Here is a 20,026-nt window from a genome sequence, read left to right on the forward strand (position 1 = left end):
GAAGAGGAGGAGAATGAGGAGGGGTGATGCTTTATTCTTATTTTTAGATGCAGAGAGGTGTTGCGTATTTATTTGGTCTGACTGTGTATTTGTGTCTGTATGTCTGTATCTCAATTGCGTCAACACTTGATTTCTGTGCATACCTGTGTTTAGCCGTATGGATTGATTTGTGTGTGTGTGTGTGTATGTGTATGTGTGTGTGTGTGTGTGTGCAGGTGCGTGTGTGTGTTGCAGTTTCAGCTCAGCTCTCAACATTGCAGTCAATTTGTGGTTGATTTCGCTCCCTCCTCATCTATTTTGGGTTGATTACCACCATTCTCTCTGCACATTTAGCTTTCCCTGCAAAGAAATATGAATTACTTGTATGTGCAGCGTCCACATGTATTCCCTCTGCAGCTTTTAAGTTGGATGAATGTATTGAGGCCATGTAGCTTAGATGATACAGACATCCTGTCTGAGTCAGCAATGATATTTCACATAATCAATCTCATTCAGAAGGATGAATCATTGAAATGGCTTCAGTGCTAAAAATATATCACCAAAGCAAACTGACTGACCCACTCAGTGTGTACGTTTTGCTGCCAAGTCTCGTTCAAATCCACATACATATTTGATTTCCATGGTGATCGCAAAAATAGCACATACCTGTATGGCAGGCTAAATATTGATTTTATTCATTGAATTGATATAACAAACTTGGCTTTAAATACTTCTTGAAAGTGAAAACCTGGATTGAACTGATCTGAATGATTTTTCCAGGGGGAAAACTATATTTTTAAAAGGATATGTAACCACATCTTTATATCTTTTCTGTTGCAGGTCCAGGAATGGCTGTGTCTGAATTGTCAGATGCAGAGGGCTCTTGGCATTGATATGACCACGCCTCGCTCGAAGAGCCAGCAGCAGATTCACTCTCCGTCCCATCAAGCTAAGCCCATTGTCCAGCCTCAGCAGCCCGCACCTCAGCCAACGCAGCCGGCGGCAGCAGCACAGGCCAAACCTTTGGCACGGAGTCAGCCCACCCAGCAGCAGCAGCAGCAGCAGCAGCAGCAGCAGCATCAACAGCAGCAGCAGCAGCATCATCAACAGCAGCAGCAGCAGCAGCAGCAGCATCAACAGCAGCAGCAGCAGCAGCAGCAGCAGCAGCCACATCATCAACAGCAGCAGCAGCATCCCTACGGCCAGACTCAACCTTATTCCCAGGCCCAGCCATACTCCCAGGCCCAGCCATACTCCCAGGCCCAGCCATACACCCAGGCCCAGCACTATCCCCCGCCTCAGACCCAGTCATACCATCCACAACAGCCAGTTTCCCAGGCCCAGCCTCCAGCCTCTCCAGGCTTACAGAGACATCAGGGCCCTGGTGGCCTCCAGTCTCAGACTGGCCCCTCTCAGCAGGGCATGCGGTCTGATCCATACTCCCAGAGAGGTCCTGGAGCTACAGGAGCTACTGGAGGTCCAGTTGGAGGTCCAGCTGGTCTCCCAAACCAGCCAGGGGGTCCACGTATTCCTCACCCGGGTGCTGTTCCCCTCCCTGGTTTGACCAAGGCACCCTCTCAGCCGGATTTGGGTCGTGGTTCTCCGATGCATCAGCCTATGGCCAGGCACCATGACCAGACCAGAAGTGCTGGATCCTCCCCAGCCCACAGACCTCAAAGTCAGCCCGCCCCTTCTGCCCAGGATGGTCTGACCAAGCTGTTTGGCTTCGGGGCATCGCTGCTCAATCAGGCTAGTACCCTAATCAATGTTGACCCCTTACCAACAGCCTCCACCCAGCCGAGTCCAGCAAGAGGAAAGGTGGTGTTCAGCAATGCGACTCCAGACAATAAGCAACAACAAGGAGCACCCAGCACCAAACCTTTTGGGATGGGTGGTCCTCACGCTCCAGGCCAAATGGGTGGTCCTCACGCTCCAGGCCAAATGGGTGGTCCTCATGCTCCAGGCCAAATGGGTGGTCCTCATTCTACAGGCCAAGTGGGTGGTCCTCATGCTCAAGGCCAAATGGGTGGTCCTCATGCTCAAGGCCAAATGGGTGGCCCTCATGCTCAAGGCCAAATGGGTGGTCCTCATGCTCAAGGCCAAATGGGTGGTCATCATGTTCCAGGCCAAATGGGTGGTCCACATGTGCAGAGCCAAATGGGAAGTTCTTGTCCACCTAGTCAAATGGGAGGTCCTCATGGTGCAGCTCAAATAGGAGGTTCCATGGGTGGACCACATGGGCCTAGCCAGAAGCAACAGCAGCAGACCATGCCCCACCAACAACAAATGTCACAACAGCACTCGCCTGCTCATCATCAAAAAGGACTGCAAGGGCAACAACATCAGCAAACCCCTACTCATTTGCAAAAAGGGCCCCAGAAACAAGAACCTGTGTCAGCACTGGTGGTCGCGCCGGAGCCTGTGAAACCCAAAGTGAACTGTCCTCTTTGTAAAACAGAGCTGAACATCGGCAGCTCCGACCCTCCAAACTACAACTCCTGTACGCAGTGTCACAGCCAAGTGTGTAACCTCTGTGGCTTCAACCCCACACCACATCTGGTGGAGGTAAGACAAAGTGTGTGTGTGAAGTGTGAAGGCAGATGCATACTCAGATGTATCTGCAGTAGTTACAAAATATTGTTACAGTCATAATAATTACTGTTCTCACATACCTAACATACATATCTAACTTGCATTATTGTTCCCATCAAGAGAATGCATTTTAAACCTATTATCTCGAACCTGTCTTGTTTGTGATGAACCAACAAAAATATCAGTGTCCAACACTAACCATGAAACTGTAATAATTGTAAACTGAACCCGAGAACCACATTATCACTGGAGGGTGATACCAACAACCATGCACACAGACACACACACACACACACACACACACACACACACACACACACACACACACACACACACACACACACACACACACACACACACACACACACACACACACACACACACACACACACACACACACACACACACACAGCCATCTCTTGCCAGACAATCGATGCCAGTCAGTAGAAATAGGAAATGCTATTCATTCTTGTGTCAATGCATTCAACATGAACTACTCATCTTTCTTTTCCCTCTGAGGGGTTTGCTGTTTTATTTCCATACCTATAATTTATTTAGTTTTTTCCCCCTCTCTTTTGCTGTATTACAAACCCTTTCTTGTCTTTTGAACAACATTTTGGAGTTTTGTGTTACACTGAGACCCAGTCAGCTATGGCTCATTCAAACTGAGAATAGATTCAGTGTATAAACTGGGTAAGAACATCTATAAGGCCATCTATAAGCAATATAGTGAACAATTCAGCATCAAACAAAATACCTTTTTTATTCTGGCCTTCTCACAGCTTTCATTTATGAAGAAAGAATGAAGCATTCTGAAGAATGAAGACCTGATTTATTTCTCTTCTGAAAGACAGACACTAACACAAACACTGTCATACTTCAACAAGCAAGTGGGAGTCTGGACTTCATGAACTTATTTCTATTGAAAATAAGAAAAAAGGAGCTGTAAAGCCAAAGATGACTTCAAGCAAAATACAGAGAGCTCAAAATGGAGATAGATGATGGCTGAGAAAAGGTAGGACATTGAAGAAAAAGACAGAGATATAAGGAATGAAGAGATACCAAGGGCAAATTAAAAGATTGAGAAAGGATAAAGACTCAATGAGAACCAAAATCACAAGACACAGACATCCTCTTCAGTCATGTGTTCTTTCTTTCCTCTAAAGTGCTTTTCCTCATGGTACAATGGGGCAAGTGTAAAGGCCGACTGCTCTCTCACCTCCTCTTTATTGATCCAGATGCAGGCTGAGGGCTGAAAAGATGACAGAAAGCAGTAGATAAAAGAGAAGAATGTGGGGAAGAAGAAGACACGGAGGATGCTACAAATGCCAGTGAGGGATTATATAAGGACTGGAAGGAAAAAAGAAAAATGTAGAAATGGATGTCTATAGAGGGAAAGAAGGATGCACAGATGCACGTCTGTCAGTCGGTCAGTCGAGCACATTGTGGATAACTCACGTTATATTTCCTTTGAGGCAGTGACGATGCCTTCAGGGTCCGTGGGGAGTACATTTGCTCATCGCACTGTACTGTAATGTGCTGTGGCCGCCTCGAGACAGACTTAGAGATAATACACAAAGTTAAATATAACTACCTCTACTACAGTGAAAAACACAGAAACACAGCAAAGAAAAGGAAGTGGTCAAAATGTTATTTAGACCGTGAAAAATCACCATTAACTCTTTTATTCATGCAGAACTGTGAAGACTTCACACATAAAAAGCATGGCTGTGAGTTCATGTGTAATGTGGGTTAAAGTCTCTCAAGAAGTGAATGAATCAAAAAATATGGGCATAATTAGTGGGACAAAATGAGGCAGAGTCATCTGATGGATTTCCTCGTCATGACATACAAGACGTCATGCCACAGGAAATTTCTTTACTCACCTCACTCATCTGTGCACTAATTATGTAGGCGAAACGGGATTATGGCAGAAACACATGGAGTTAATGATGCAGATTGAATCAATAGAAGCTCATGGAAATACATTTATAAAATATAGAATATCTCAGGAACTCTTGGTGAAGTAAAGATGGCTGGAGAGAGGTTTGGAGCAATACAGAGTAGATAAAATGAAGGTGGGATGATACAGAGTAAAGCAGAGGTGGGAACAGATGGGAAGAGAGCTGTGGATAGAGGCTGAGAAAGAAAACAGACATGTAGATCTGACTTACGTGCAGCATCCCGTCCAGAGAGAAGACGCACACACACACACACACACACACACACACACACACACACACACACACACACACACACACACACACACACACACACATGCACGCACGCAACGAAAAAAGTAATTAAGCAAAACAGTAGGGAAAGAAGAGTGAAAACATCATGTTGAAGCATCATGAAGCAACGAGCGGAAGTGGAAACTGCTACCTGAGGAATGATCTACATTTTTTTTTTTAAACCATAACAGGTCCTCTTATACCACTTCTGCACCTTTTGAAATATCAAACCTTCATTAACTTAAATGGCTTAATGCCTTGCCTAGAGAAATTTTAATTGTTAACAAGGGAAAAACAAAAGCAATTTTAGGTGTAAACTCATGCGCATACTGAGCTCATAATGCTGCAGTGATGCACTGGGGCTGCATCAAGGAATTAAGTATGCTTTTGCTTTAGTTTAAAAAAAAATAAGACATTGAAAAGCAGATAAAGGTATTTTGGCACGTTTGCTTTACTTTCAGATGCTTAATTTCTGGAAAAAATACAAGTTTTTACAAAATTCTTGTCTTATGGGGACTGATTTCTCCTTTCAGATGCACCATTATTATTTTTGGATTGAAACATCATAAACAAATTGGTTCCCAACATTATTTTACCTTGATATGGATAAAAAAGGCAGTGAAGGAATGGGATCAGATCCTCAAGGCCTTGCTCGCACCAAAAAATGAATTTGCAATCACAGCAAAATGGTTTTACACAAATATAGTAATACAGAGATTATTGCTGTCGTGGCCATTGCACTGGCTTTTAAGGATGGCAGCAGCCAGGCTTGGGTTGTACAATGAATTGCAATGTTATCGTTATTGTGATGTGGACAGAAACTAACTGAACTGCAATCAGTTGCATTGTTTAGTAATGCTCTGCAAATTTAAATCCCATACGTTTAAATATGATTATTTAATTTGACAAGACCTAAAAAGCAATTTAAAAAAAAGACTCAAATCAACGAAGTCGACAAATGATCCAGCCAGTGTAAATTCGGGGCAGAAACCGTGTTAATATCAAATGACAACATATCAAATGTTTCGCTCATATCGTGCAGCTCGAGCCAGGCTTTTGGTCAAAGTGTAATGTGATCCCACCAGGGATCGACCCTCATTATTGGTTCACATCCAGATGAACACTTGAAATATTAGCGAGACCTGCCTGCAGTATTTCTTCCTGTGGCATTCTGACATGGGATGCTCCATGTTTGTTGAACTAATGAGCACCTTGTATGTGATCACAATGTGAATCAAAAGTCTTATTAACACAAAAGGTATCATTGCAAAATTACATGGATCGAAGGCCATCATCTCGGTAAATTGACATTTTTCGGTTCTCGGTGGAGAAAAATGTTGTCTTTAACAAATGTTCTCTTTTTTTAATAGGTCACTATGCACTGAGACATAACACAAGCCAGTGTCTTCACTGGAATATGAATGTGTCTTACAAAGCAGGGTAGATGAAACAGGAAGAGGAATGCTGTGTGAGAGAAACATGGAGGTGCTTCTTGCTCAATTCATCAATAATTTAACAAAGGTTTTTTTTATATATATATATATATATATATATATATATATATATATATATATATATATATAATACACACACACAACAATGAAATATGTAAAGAGAAAAGTAAGACGTCACTTGGTTTATTCTGCTCTCTCTCTTTTCTATCTTCTCAAGTTTGGCCTTTCATTACAAAGTTCTTGTTTTCCCGACAACATTCACAATTTTTGCATTTTGTCCCTTCATTAATTTTGTTTGATAAAATGTTTACTTCAGCTTAAAAGTCTGGATAACTCAGCAGACAGCCTCCTCATGAGGACATAGCAGGTGTTAGTGAATGAGTGAACGAGGCCATTCCTCTGTCCACTCTGTCATCCAGGCCTTCTCAGCTGTCAGAACAATTAATAGGATAACAGCGCCCGGTCCACCTGGACGTGCGTGCGAATATGTGTTTGTCGGTGGCCACACACATCGGAAGAGCACTGATTAGGGATTGTGACATATAATCTGCTGAGTTCTGTTTATGCACATGGGGAGGGAAAATCCCAACGGTAAGCCCACTCAGGTGTGTTTGTGTGCCGTATTAAATCTGTGTGTGACTTTGTGGGCCCACACACTGCGTCCCTGCATGAGTCAGTTTAACCTTGCAGAGACCAAAGTACATTTTGTACTCAGATCCCTGCTGAGCCACGAAAAGGCCAACATTGACACAATAATCAGCTTTTGTTGAGTCTGGTCACCTGTGTGTTGCTCTGTATCATTTTTCTTTTGTCTGCAGTGACTAATGTTGAGAGTTATGTCATGTATTTATGACTGGTTGCTTGCTCAAATATAAATCCCTCAATATTCAGTATTGGTCGCATGACTCAGCAGGACCCAACTTCAACTAGCTGTACTCCTATATTTTTGTGGGAATAGTGATTGTTATGATAACAGCGTCAATTGAAATAATAATGCATAAAATACGAGAGTTGAAAGTTGGATGTGACTGTGAGAAAACCCAAATATAGTCATAAGCTGGCAGCAAAGAGACCTTTATGCCTTATTTTATACAAAGCTTTCACATCGCCATACTGCTCTGTCGAAAGTACTCGCCATTTGCATAACATGTAATCAAATCATGGCTTTTCACTATGAAAAGACCTGATCGTTTGTTGTTGCTGCTCGCATAATGGAGATCACAGTCAAAGCGATTGTTTCTATATAAAGCACTCTGATTGCTGCTATAGTAACCATAATGTCATCTCACTCAGACTCACAGTCAGACGCTTCGCTCTGCCTCATTCAAATGCCACGACGAGCAAAAGGTTAACGCGGCTAATTTCACGGCCCTCTCTGTGTGTACGTCTTCAATTATGTGTGCATGTACGATGAGTTCCCACAGAGCTGATTGGTCATTATAGAAGTTTCCGTCTGCATCCTCAGGTCACGGAGCCCTCACGAGTCGAGTTAGAAATTGTTGATGTTTCTGTAACATATTTTACATATACTCATATTTACCTCTTTTTCCCCTCATCCTAGTTACTTTTTAGTATCATTTAACTGCTCTCTATTATCGCACTCATTGTTCGCTCTGCTCTCTGGTCCACTGAGTAAAATAAATAAGAGAATAACAATTTGAAAATTGATGGGAGACACCCAGAGAGGCACAAGTTAATGGAGCGATGAAACAGCGAGACAAAAATTTTGAACCAAGCGCAGAAGCTGCATAATGTTCTTTAAAGTGTTTGACGAATAAACGCCACAAACTAACGTCCACAGCTGCCAGATGATGACCAAGCCTGATTTGGATTTACACGGTCAGGGAACAAACACATCGTCACGTATCAACTCCAAACTGATTTAAGTCATCCTCATCGTCAGCTCGTGTTGTCCGAGGCACAATGATCCACCCTGAAGTGGCTCCGCAGTCGACTCATCAACCTGCCTGTGTGAGTGTGTTTGCACACTTCCCACGTGTGTGCGTGCGTGCATGTGTGTAATTATAGGTGACTAACATGGTAAAGAGAGCATACTAATGTGCAAGTGTGAGCATAATGTATGTAATCCACTTGGCATCTGTGTGTGTGTGTGTGCGCACGCGCACATGCATGCGTGTTTGTGTGTCACAACAATTTCTATGGTCCATTCAGCTGCATTGCTGGTCAACATCTGAAAATAGTACAAACAGAAAGGAGCAGATGTCACATTGTGCGAGACCCGCGTGCACCACCAAACATGCACGCACGCACACACGCAGTCTTTTTTTATTCCTCTTCTGTGAATGCAGCGGCGCCCAATCCGAGCTCCAGGAACTTGTTGTTGAGGCCACCAATGGTCATGGTCAGCTCTTGATCAGCCAGCTTTTAATAGATTGATATATTTAAAAACAAAAACAAAACAAAAAAGGAATTCAATATAATTCAGAGCAGTCCAAAGAAACTGCTGTCCCCTTAAATTTTGAAGGTTCCTGTAGAGTCTGAAACCTTCCTCAGCTGGGTGGGGGGGACGTTGTGTACCACTGCACTCGTGAATGTAAAAGATATAACTTTATAGTCGGAATTTTCAGAACAATCTGTCAGAACGAGGCTTTTCTGTGAAGGATTTCTTGGGAACTTTGTCCTTTATTGTGGATCTGGTAGCCTTTGATATTCATACATCGTTCATAAATATAATTGATCAGGGTACTGAGCCAACAAGCTGGGAGAGTATACTACTATTAAGAAATCAATGGGACGTGAGGACTGACACCTTTCAGTAAAATTACCTTTAACTTGGTTTAAAAATGTTTAGTTTGTTTTTTTTTGTCTAATTTTACTCACAGTTTTAAGAAGAAACTAAATAATAATGTTCGCTTTGTTTGCGTGGGAAAGTCATTTTTTTTCAAATTCATGATTCTTTTATGTAAATTTTATGTGCAACTATATATATATATATATAAATAACAATTTCTCTCAATCCCAAACGACTGCCATGCACTAAGAAGGCTGGCAGACATGCACCGCAGTACCAGACGCAAGCAAGGAGAAGTTAAGTGAAGGGATTACAGATGAATTGAGTCATGTTTCCGTATTTAGAAAGAAGTCAGAACCAAAATAGAGGGTAAGAGCAGCAGCAGCAGGAACGACTGCTCCTAATGGACCAATGGCTCGCTGCTTCACTTCATGACATCTCAGTACAATAAATAATACAACGGCTCAACCTCCTCCGCTCTCCTTCTTCCCTTTTCCTCCTCTCCTCACCTCCTTTCAACCACCTCCTCTCCATCTGTTCCTTTCATCTCGTCCTCTTTGCCTCCCTTTTTTCATCCTCTTTCTGCCACACCGACTTTCCCAGGTGGAATTCAAACCTCCAACTTCTTGTTCACTGTCCTGCTTTGAGTCTAAATATAGCTCCCTGGGATTATATACCCTTTTTCTTATTTTCTTTCAGTGTTTCTGCCTTTGAAGTGATCCTCTTCCTTGATGCTGCTTTGTTCTCACATTAAGGTGTAAAACTGTACCCAGTTCTCTTTTAACCTGTTTTTCATTCCGTTAGCGTTCTTCACTTATTGAGACCATCACCAGTTTAAACATGTAACATGATGGGCATTTACAAAACTGCAAATGAAATAACTTGTCTGAACGTCAATGACTACTCACTTTGTTCTCAACCTGGACAAATGTGAACAGTTTGAAGGATATCTGATACGAGTTTAGGGATATAATCTTTTGATGACAGATTATACCAAGAAAGCTTTCAAAATTGACAAATGACAAAATTGTATTAATTGGATCAGTGATAAATAAGGTTTGGCCAATGAACTGAGATCATATGAGAAGTTTGTTAGAAATCATGCAGCAGTTCTGTTTGCAACGCCATTCATTTCTTTCCTTCCCGATATCTTTATCTTAAGGTAATTGCATGATGTGCTCCGAGAGAGAGAGAGAGAGAGAGAGAGAGAGAGAGAGAGAGAGAGAGAGAGAGAGAGAGAGAGAGAGAGGGAGAGAGAGATTAACCTGATTTGCAATGGTGGCAAAATTAAGAGCACCTTCAATAATTAAACACATCTTGTAATTTCTGGTTCACTTAATGCATACCTGTCTGTCCTGAATCTGTCAATTCTTTTAATAATCTCCAACAGTTTATCCTAAAGTCAGCTCTCCTCTCAAACTGAATGTGGAGACTCTTCACTGCCCTCCAAACCTCTTCCTGACCCATCAATAACTTTTTAATCGACCTCCTGATTGTTTTTTTTTTTGTTGTTCTTCCCTTTTCAGCGTCTGCACGGGGCATCGCGTGCGAACTTCACTCGTTTCTTTAAATACCTGCCGATGACGCTGTGGGCTCGGGTCGCCTGGGTTGGTTGAGCGTGGTGGGAGGGGCGAGTGCCATTTTGAGATCTGAGATGAGACTGAATACAAAAGCAGCCTGGCTTGTTTCTAACACAACTTGTTCTTCCAGCACTGCATGTGTGAAAAAAAAAAAAAAAAAAAACACTTCACAGAACAAACGATTCTTCCTTTTCCATTGTGAACGCACTCTCAGCCTGATGCCAGTTGCAATCTTGTTTTCCAGTTTTAAACCCTCACGAATCTTCTCTCTTTCATCATTTCACCCCTGTGACTGTCATCGCTTCATTTTCTTCTCTCTTTTTCTTGGGATTGTGTTTTGGTTTACGGTCTCAGGACAGAAGTACAAGATGGCTGATCGAGCTGGTAAATATAAAAAATGAAGAGATAAATTGACAATAATTAGCTTTGCGCACAAAAATGGTTGAACTCAATTAGCTACAAAACAAACAGCTGAGTCATTAGGTCTGCATCAGTTCTGATGTATGTGTCTCTTATCGAAAAGGCCATATGTTTCAGCTGACTTATTGTGTTGTCTTGCATGTTTCAAGTGATTCTTTAAATCCAGTTTTTGTTTTCAGCAGCAAGCAATCCAGAACAAAGTAAACAGAATAGAAAAAACTGCAACATTTTCACTTTCAAAATGGAAGAATTCACTCTTTGTATTAAATCTTCATTTGACTCATAATTTCTCCTTGAGTCCTTGAGGGACAGTCGAAGGGCTGCATGTGTCCCACGGGCTGTATAATGCTCAGTCCTGGTTTACAAGGACGGCATAAACAGAAGTCATTAATTGAAACAAAACAAACAGAGTCATAAAGAAGTGGAACACAAATTCTAAATATTACCATGACAAGAATCTGACTGTCTTCTATGAGCCTTCGTGAGAACAGTCGGCGGATAAATGTCAACAGTTTTGCAGGTGGCATTTCCTCTTCCTGCTTCAAAAAAATCATCCAATCATGCCTCATCAGCTCACTTTGCTTCACCCACTAACTGCTGCCACTGGACCTGCTGGTCAAAGATGCCTCCTTTTCCACCATATTTCCTTTCCTTTCTCTCCACTCTCGCCCATCTTCCATCTTCCTCCCCTCCCCTATATTTGGCTCTTGTTGTGTCGATGACTTACAGCTCCTCCTCTGTCACTTCTCTCCTTCCGCTCAGTCACATGTTTCTCTGCTGATCTTTCTCTCTGGTGCCGTTCTCGCTCACCGTTATAATATAAAGCTCCCTGCTGGAAACAGAGACATTGCGATGCACACGCAGTCACATGAGTTGATATACCAGCTAAAACTACAAGTAGCAGGTCTCACTGTCACCAAGCTTTGAGGTCAAATATCTGATGAAGACTCATGTCGGTTTTGCTGTGTAACGTCTTGTTAAGAATCGTATCCAAGAAGAATGTAGGATTATTTTGTGTTTTATCAAAGGTTTTGTTTTGAACGTCATGTGATAGAAGCAAAGTCCACAGTAAAAGCAAAAGGAAACGTCTGTATTTCTCACCACAATTTGAAAGTCTGAGGTGTCATGTCAGATGCTGGACTTGATATGATGACTGCCTCCTGAGCGATCACGCTGTTACGACAGGAGGGCAGAGCGGTTGTTTCTGTTGGTATGTAGCTCCTGTTTGCAAGAAAACACATTTTTACAGAAGGTGTCCTGCTGGATGCCTTCAGATATGCAGCTGAGGAGGTTTCGGTAGTATACAACAATGCGAGAAAGGCAAATTAACTTACCAATAATATGATGATGCTCCTACAGGGGTCAACACTTGTGCAATGTGGATATCAGTCAGTTTGTTAGAACCGACATCTTTGATGACACAATGTAGTGAAAAGTCATGACATTTCTGACAGTCAGAGGATCTCTGGTTATCCTCAAGCCGGTGTCACTGTATGACCTAAAACCACAAACTTTCACCATGATCAAAGATATCGTCACATTTGCCCAACCAATATGGCCCAAAATGTCATTAGTAGCGACTGATGTTTCAAGACAGTAAAGTAATTGTTTCAAAAAATCCAAAGTGTGCTTCACTGAAGTGCTTCACCACATAGGAGATAATATATATATTTTTTTTAAACTCTATTAGCCTAACCCTAATCTTTGAAGCCAATGTTAACCAGAACATAAACATTGTTGGTCATTTGCACACTTTCACTTGGTCTTAGAAATGCCCAAATGTAGTGTTGATTGACTACTTTGCCTTTAATACCCCCTCAGCATATCAAATCTTCCCACAGACGCTTAGAGAGTGTTAAAATTAGATTTCTCATACAGTTAAAAATTTCACAGTGGCTTTTGTAAGGAAATTGAACGAATGTGCTCTGCATGCATTGTCCCTCTGGCTCAATACAAGCACAAAGTACATTGTGTCTGTTGAGTAACTGCAAGCTGTGATATGTGATATGTGTCATTGTACTTGCGTCTGCTCTTACTCTCTCTGGCGTCAGTGGTTAAAGTTATTCCGTAGTACAGGTAAAATATCCCTCCTGGTAGCTGCCAAGTAGCACCAGAGCTCCTGAGGGCAGTAGTGCACTTACATAAAGACTTATGTGAGATGTCATGTGCAGGAAAAGTGACACGAATGATCAATATATGCATCTGCAGCACAGAAGAAGCAGATCCCAGGAACAGAAAAGGTGTGTTGTTCGTGTGTTCGCCTGCATGCAGCACTTTAAAGTTTTGTATTTTTCCTGCCCTACTTTCACCACTGTGTCCGCCATGTTGCATTTAAATGGGTCAGTGAGGAGAACTGTTCGCTCCCCCGGGCTACACAGCTGATTAAGAGCACACACACACACACACACACACACACACACACACACACACACACACACACACACACACACACACACACACACACACACACACACACACACACACACAGCAGCAGCAAGTTAAAACCCAGAGGTGTGTGGACGATCCAGCTGAAGAGAAGGTGGGGATTCCCTCACTGAGGTGAACAGATTAAATGGGCAGGAGAGTCTGTGCTCAGCTTTTCTATGGAAAGCTGTTATGGACAAATATGATTATCTCACTCGAGTTTCTATTGAATTAAACATAAACAAATTTTAATTGAAGTAGTGTCGATTTGCAATGCAGGTCTGAACTGGCTATATTGTTGAATCCCAGCTAAGAATCAGAAATGAGAGAAATGGAGCTTTGCTCCTCATACAAGACAGCCTGGTAACTAAAATCCTGTTATTAATTCCTGACCAGATATGAAACGTTTTATTCATCTGGAAAAAGCTAGAGGAATTTCTTACTCATTGCACTTTTTTTTGATAATTGAACAGCCATAAATCAAAATATATCCAGGTCATAAGAGGGTTATAGAATTATATCTTCATTGAATTGAAATTTGGGCGCATTTAACACAAAGTTTTCTAATAAACAATGAACGATCAGCAGATGGGGATGTAAAGTGTAAAGTATTTAATTTTATGCTCAATTAGGAAAATTAAATCACACTCTTCAGAGCAGTAACATCAGCCGTTTTTCAGAGAATCATATTTTCGTGCAAACATATAGAATTGATGTCAATTGAGATGTAATCATTTTGCAATTTCAACAGCTGAGATCAAAGTTTTACATTAATATATTGGCCCAAAGAAAAAAACCAAAAACATGGAGCCTCAAGTTGTGGTAGCACTTTGAGCCCAAATGAAGCAGATGTACAGTACAGGGATGTTTGAGAGGCGTTTTCAGCTCTCGCAGTGAGACACAACTTCCTGCACATCAGAACCACTGAAGAAGAGATGTAACGGAGAGCCGGAGTGAGTCAGGACCTCAGGAACAGTTTTTGCCAATTGCAACTGATCGTAAACATGATAAGTGCAGTTTTACCAACATGAAGCTTGAGGGCACGGATTAAAAAAAAAAATGAAAAGAAAAAGCAAACATCTATTCCTGGAACTGGTTCACTACTGAGCTGCAATGAAGGACTCTTCCTCTTCCTATAGCTGACTGGACTCAAGGTGTTTCAAAATGACATGGAGTTTTTTATTCCCAGAGAGAAAATGGTGCCTGATCTGGCAGCTGATCTGGAGCTGTCGCTTCTCTGAAGTTTGATGAAGGAGCGAGTAATCTCTCTCAAACACAGTCAACACTTCCGACAAGATAGCAAAATGGATCTTGTGAAGACTTTCAAGTTGCCTCAGGCAATTAGAGTGTGTGTGCGTGTGTGTGTGTGTGTGTGTGTGAGTGTGTGTGTGTGTGTGTGTGTGTGTGCGTGCGTGTCCGTGCGTGCGTGCCCACATTTTTAATCATTGACACTACACACTATATTTTCTTTTCAAAAAAGATTGATACTTTCCAGCATCATTGTTTACTTTGTACAAGAATCATTAAAACATTTTTTTTTCTTTTTCGATAAGAAGCGTCCCATGCAGTGTTTCAATTTGTCTAAAGCTGGCTGCAACTACGCATCTGCTCCTCCTTCTAAAAAGTAGTATCTGCCTTAACAAATAGGATGTTCTCAAAATACCCATCTTCTTTTTTTGGAGTGGTCATCTATGTTGTTTTTGTTTTCATTTCTACATAATACACTAGTAACTCACATCCACACTTACAAGCAATTTGGAGTGATCAAATGTCCTGCAACATGGTTTTTTTGGAGCGAGCAATACAAAGTACACAAAGAAAACCAGAGAATGCACAAAGGAGAAAGTGCAAACTCCCCACGTGGAGGTAGAGATGAAAGCTAATCGCTGCACCACGTCGTCGCTCTCACATGTGAATCCAACAGGCTGTTTTCTTCATTTATATAATTAGTTTCATACAGGAGAGCCTCAGTGTGGGAAGATACTTAAATAAATATCATAAATGAATAAATATCTTGCCAAAGTCACATGATTCTACTCTCACATGTTGATAATGAACATTATTGTGCGTTTCACAGTGGCATCTTCGGAGAGAGCAAACATATGGAAAAGGCCTACTTGGTCAACAAAGGGCTCAAGTCAATTAACACACTAATATAAGTGTTTTCTGAATAGACTGACGTTTATTTATGTTTGTATCTAAAAGGGTCAAATTGTGTTTCAGGGCTACGTCGAGAGAGAAAAAAAAAAAATTACGAAGTGAAGTGTTTATTCAATGTATTTATTTAATTGAAGTCAAGAGTGGGAATGTCAGCATAATGTACATACAGCGAGAACATTGTATCTACTTTCAAGTCCTTCAACATTGCAGAGATTTCAGTAAAGCAACAGGCTCTGACAGATAGAAACTTGGCAACATGTTGTAAAATATAAAGAGGATCATCATGCTGCGTGGGTACAAGGGCTGAAGTAAAAAGCAATGTATTTCTACCCCCACGGCTCTTCTCTTCTTTTTTTTTTTCCTCTGGGGCTCTGATGTGTACATATCAAAGACGAACACGTTGATCTGTCTTTCTTTTACATGTTATCTACATCTCTCACACACAATTTCAAAAGGCTCTAAATTTTAGAGTCTAAAAGGAAAATGACTCATGTGCTGAATTCTCTGTGTGTATTTGTGAGTTATAAAAAAAAAAAAATAGACAGAAAACGGATTGTACATTAACAGAGGTGATGCTTTGCATCATAAAATTAAAAAAAAAAAACTCACAAAAGGAACCCATGACCCACATTGATTATTGAGTGAAAAGGGTGCATGACTCAGAGACACATCTGTTTTCCTTTTTTCCAGGCACAACCACCCTCATTTGATCAGTTAGTGCACCTTTTATACTCCTCCGGGTTGTGTGTGTGTCTGTGTGTGTGTGTGTGTGTGTGTGCGTGTGTGTGTGTGTGTGTGTGTGTGTGTGTGTGTGTGTGTGTGTGTGTGTGTGTGTGTGTGTGTGTGTGTGTGTGTGTGTGTGTGTGTGTGTGTGTGTGTGTGTGTGTGTGCGTGTGTGTATGTGTGTGCGTGTTAGGGGTTGTGACAGATGGAAAGAACATTGATTCATGTTTCTTTTTTTCACCCCCTTTCACACTGTTTCTGTACCTCAGGAGGAAAGCAGAGCAGATGAATGGCACCTGTGTGCTTCACACATGTCTCTGCTCTCCAACCACGGTCCATTCACAATTCCTGTTTTCTTTCTTTAAACAGTTTCATTTTATAGTTCAGTAAATTAATAGATGGCAAACGCAGGGAGTGCAGTTTGTAAAGGTAGAAGTTTTGCTTCAAGAGAAGATCAGAGAAAAACATTTCTATCATCACTCAGTATGATAAGATCAGATTTCCATTCTAGTTCCCGATGCTCAAGAATACAGAACTTAATTAAACATGCAGAAATTTGTATTGCTTGACTGGGCTACGGTCCACAGAAATGACAGGAAATCAAACTATTTTAAATCACGTAAATAAATTGCATTGACTAATCAAAGAAACAAAACAATCACACTTTGGACAGACAAGTGCATTTTATATCCACATTTGTTTTAATACTTTCCTTTGCCATCTTCCACCTTTATCTTTTCATCCCTATGCTCTGTGATTAAATAGATCTTTCATTAGTTATTGGGGAGAGATGGTGACAATATAGAATTGCACATTTCTACAATTGCGAAGCACAACTATTTTTGACGCACAGAGCCACAAGCAGATGTGCATAATGCATTTTTTTTTTTTCATAGAAAAACCAGTGCTTGATACCACAGGCACAGCTCATTCTTTGACACAAAGCTAAGAGCGCATATTACAGCTTCATCAGTCCCAACATGCTTTACATAATCAGTCACATTCAACCATTTGCTCACACAATAACACACTAATGCTGCCAGGAAATGTGCTCGCCTACCACTGGAAGTAACAAGAATACCTCACGGTCTTGTCAAAGACCGGTGTGACAACAGACAGAGCGAGTTGAGGAATCGAACTGCCAACCTTGGGATTAGAAATCGATGTTGGCCAGAATCCTCCAGGATTCATGTTCACATATTGTTATTTCAATGATTCAGCCAATCCAAGTACACACAGCTTATACAGTCCCGTTCCCAACCCCTCTCCAACTGGTATCGCTGGGCTCTTTGACATATCGGCTATTGTGAAAACTCTGTTTGGCTAATGTATGCTAAAAAGTATCTGGCATTCAAATTTTTTTAATTCATTATTTCAGTTTTTGTAGATCTAGTCTCAGGTACAGATTAGTATAATTTGTGCAGAAACTTAAATCAGAGGACTGAATCTACCTTTATGCTTGTACAGATAGGTCATGTCTATGTTTTGAACAGCTCTGTTTTAAAGTACTTTGCCATATTTTTCTCCTTCAGTTATAGTAAGTACACATATTAGGCTTCACATTTGCACTGTGAGTAACACCTCGGGTCATGCAGACTCGTACAGCACAATAATATCTCAATTTCATCAATGATACATTGGCCAGCTGTAGTCCCACGCACACAGTGAAATCTGCTCACAACCCTAAAAACCTAAGCACTCGGTGTGATAGCCCCTCTGACAGCCCCACAATGTCCTTTGTGATTGCCATAACAAATGTTGGTGGTCCATCTGCCAATCAGCTGTCAAATCCTGTATGTGTGGCTGCCCGTTGTTGACACTGACAGTTACCCAGGATGTGACACACAAACACAGATCAAGTTTACAGTATCAGTTCATGCAAATGAAATGGTTCCTCTCACAGAGCATACTGTACATGTACAAATGATCGGCTTGGAAGCTCTCTTCATCCGCAGTCATATTTGCAAACAAGGACACATTATTGGACAGGACGACCTACATTTTGAGATGGCTCAAACATGAATTCTGGCATTCATTTTTGTAGCAGTAGAATGCTGGAGAAAGATGTGAAAACAGAGAGAGAGAGAGAGAGAGAGAGAGAGAGAGAGAGAGCGAGAGCAAGAGAGAAGAAATGAAGCAGTATACGCCCCAAACAGAGATTGAATGTAAAGTGCTGAGAGAAAAGAGAAATCAAGGGAATGGTTTGGCTGATGAGTCAGCCGTGAAGCAGAGCAAGAATCTGACAGTGAGCGAGAGAATATACCAGAGAGAAAGAAATGGTCAGAGGTCTGTATATGGAGAGAGGGGGGACGGATGGACGAGTAACATCTCATGGGGGAGATAGAGTGAGGGAGAAACTGGAGGGTATACCCAGCCAGATCCATTTATTTTATCACAATCACTCCCACCCCCACCCTCTCTCCTCGTGACGCTTACTGAATGGACGATTCCCAGGTGGACTGTGCCATTCTGTTAGTGTTTGCAGGGGTGTCTTTTTCTGTTGGCTGTCCTGCCCCCAAGACTGAAGCTTGATGTGTTTATGCTCCATTACCTCCTCCGCGCGTCCCTCCTTCGTCCCTTCCAGCTGTTTTCCTCTTCCCACTCAGTCTTTCTCACTCTCTCTTGATCTTCTCTCTCTGCTTCTGCTCTCTGTTGCTTTATTGGCATTAATGTACATTGGATTATGCCTGCTGATATAGACACTTCTGGAGGAGGAAATGTAACTTATCAACTTCAAGCAAACAGGAAGCATCAATTGTCTACATATCCTGTAGCTGTCACAACCAATGAGCTCTTTGTATTTTACAAAATATCAAATGTTTACTGTTACAGTACTTCTCAGAGGCATGTTTGCATTTGTGTTGCTCTTTCCTTTCATCAGAAGTCTTCTTCTTCTTCTTCTTCTTCTTCTTCTTCTTCTTCTTCTTCTTCTTCTTCTTCTTCTTCTTCTTCTTCGAGTCATACTCAGTCTTCTTTTGAAAACTCAGTTTTGAGGAGTGTTGTAGTCAAAATTCTCGAACCCAAAACTGAGTCAAGAATGAGATCAGAGTACCTCCAGACCAAGACGTTAAGGGGCCTAGTCTGAGTCAAGACTAAGACAAGACCAACATCGAGACCAAGATGGGTCTCAAGTATAACACCGGTAGTGAGATCCCCAGTCAGTTCATTCATTGATCAACCATTCATCCATTTCAATGACGATGGATGGATGGATGGATGGATGGATGGATGGTGGTAGATTCAGTTGAGGTATTGCTTTGAGTGTGGGGGACTTGGGTTTGAAACCCAGTTGATGGCTGAAGGGCATCAATAACCAGTGAAAAAGAGTGCAGCACATAACTAATTGTCTTATAGCTAAGATCACTAAGTCATAACAATTCACGCCTACCAAACCCCATGGCACACAGTGATACACTGAGTTGATAATTTACCAATGTGAGGACATCTTTCTTATTTTCATGCAGTCTGTAGTCATCCTTTATAGATTTCAAATGTATTAAACCAAGACACCCACATATGCACTTGTTTAGATTAAGTGTGTCCTTGTGTAACTCAGTCATTGGATGTTGAATTATTTCTGTCACCCGCATGTTGTTGATCTTGGTGGGAGTCATGATGACTAATGGTGGTATGAAAAAATCTGCATCCTTTTGTAAGTGTCTGTGTGTGTGTGCATGTGTGTGTTTGAATATATGTGTGCTTCTTTGA

At 41.6% G+C, this 20,026-nt stretch overlaps 1 protein-coding gene across 1 annotated transcript in view; it reads left to right on the forward strand.

The window, feature by feature from the left end:
* The window catches only part of bsna (bassoon presynaptic cytomatrix protein a), a gene marked incomplete at both ends in the record, with an annotated part of 136,329 nt that overhangs the window by 67,095 nt on the left and 49,208 nt on the right, over nt 1-20,026 (forward strand). The window contains 2 exons of the mRNA XM_080496391.1: nt 820-1,044; nt 1,204-2,544. Of these exons, the coding sequence (XP_080352517.1) occupies nt 820-1,044; nt 1,204-2,544 (1,566 nt within the window). The remainder of the gene's footprint in view (nt 1-819; nt 1,045-1,203; nt 2,545-20,026) is intronic.

This window comes from Blennius ocellaris, assembly GCF_963422515.1.
Source record: "Blennius ocellaris genome assembly, chromosome: 5".
NCBI lineage: Eukaryota > Metazoa > Chordata > Actinopteri > Blenniiformes > Blenniidae > Blennius > Blennius ocellaris.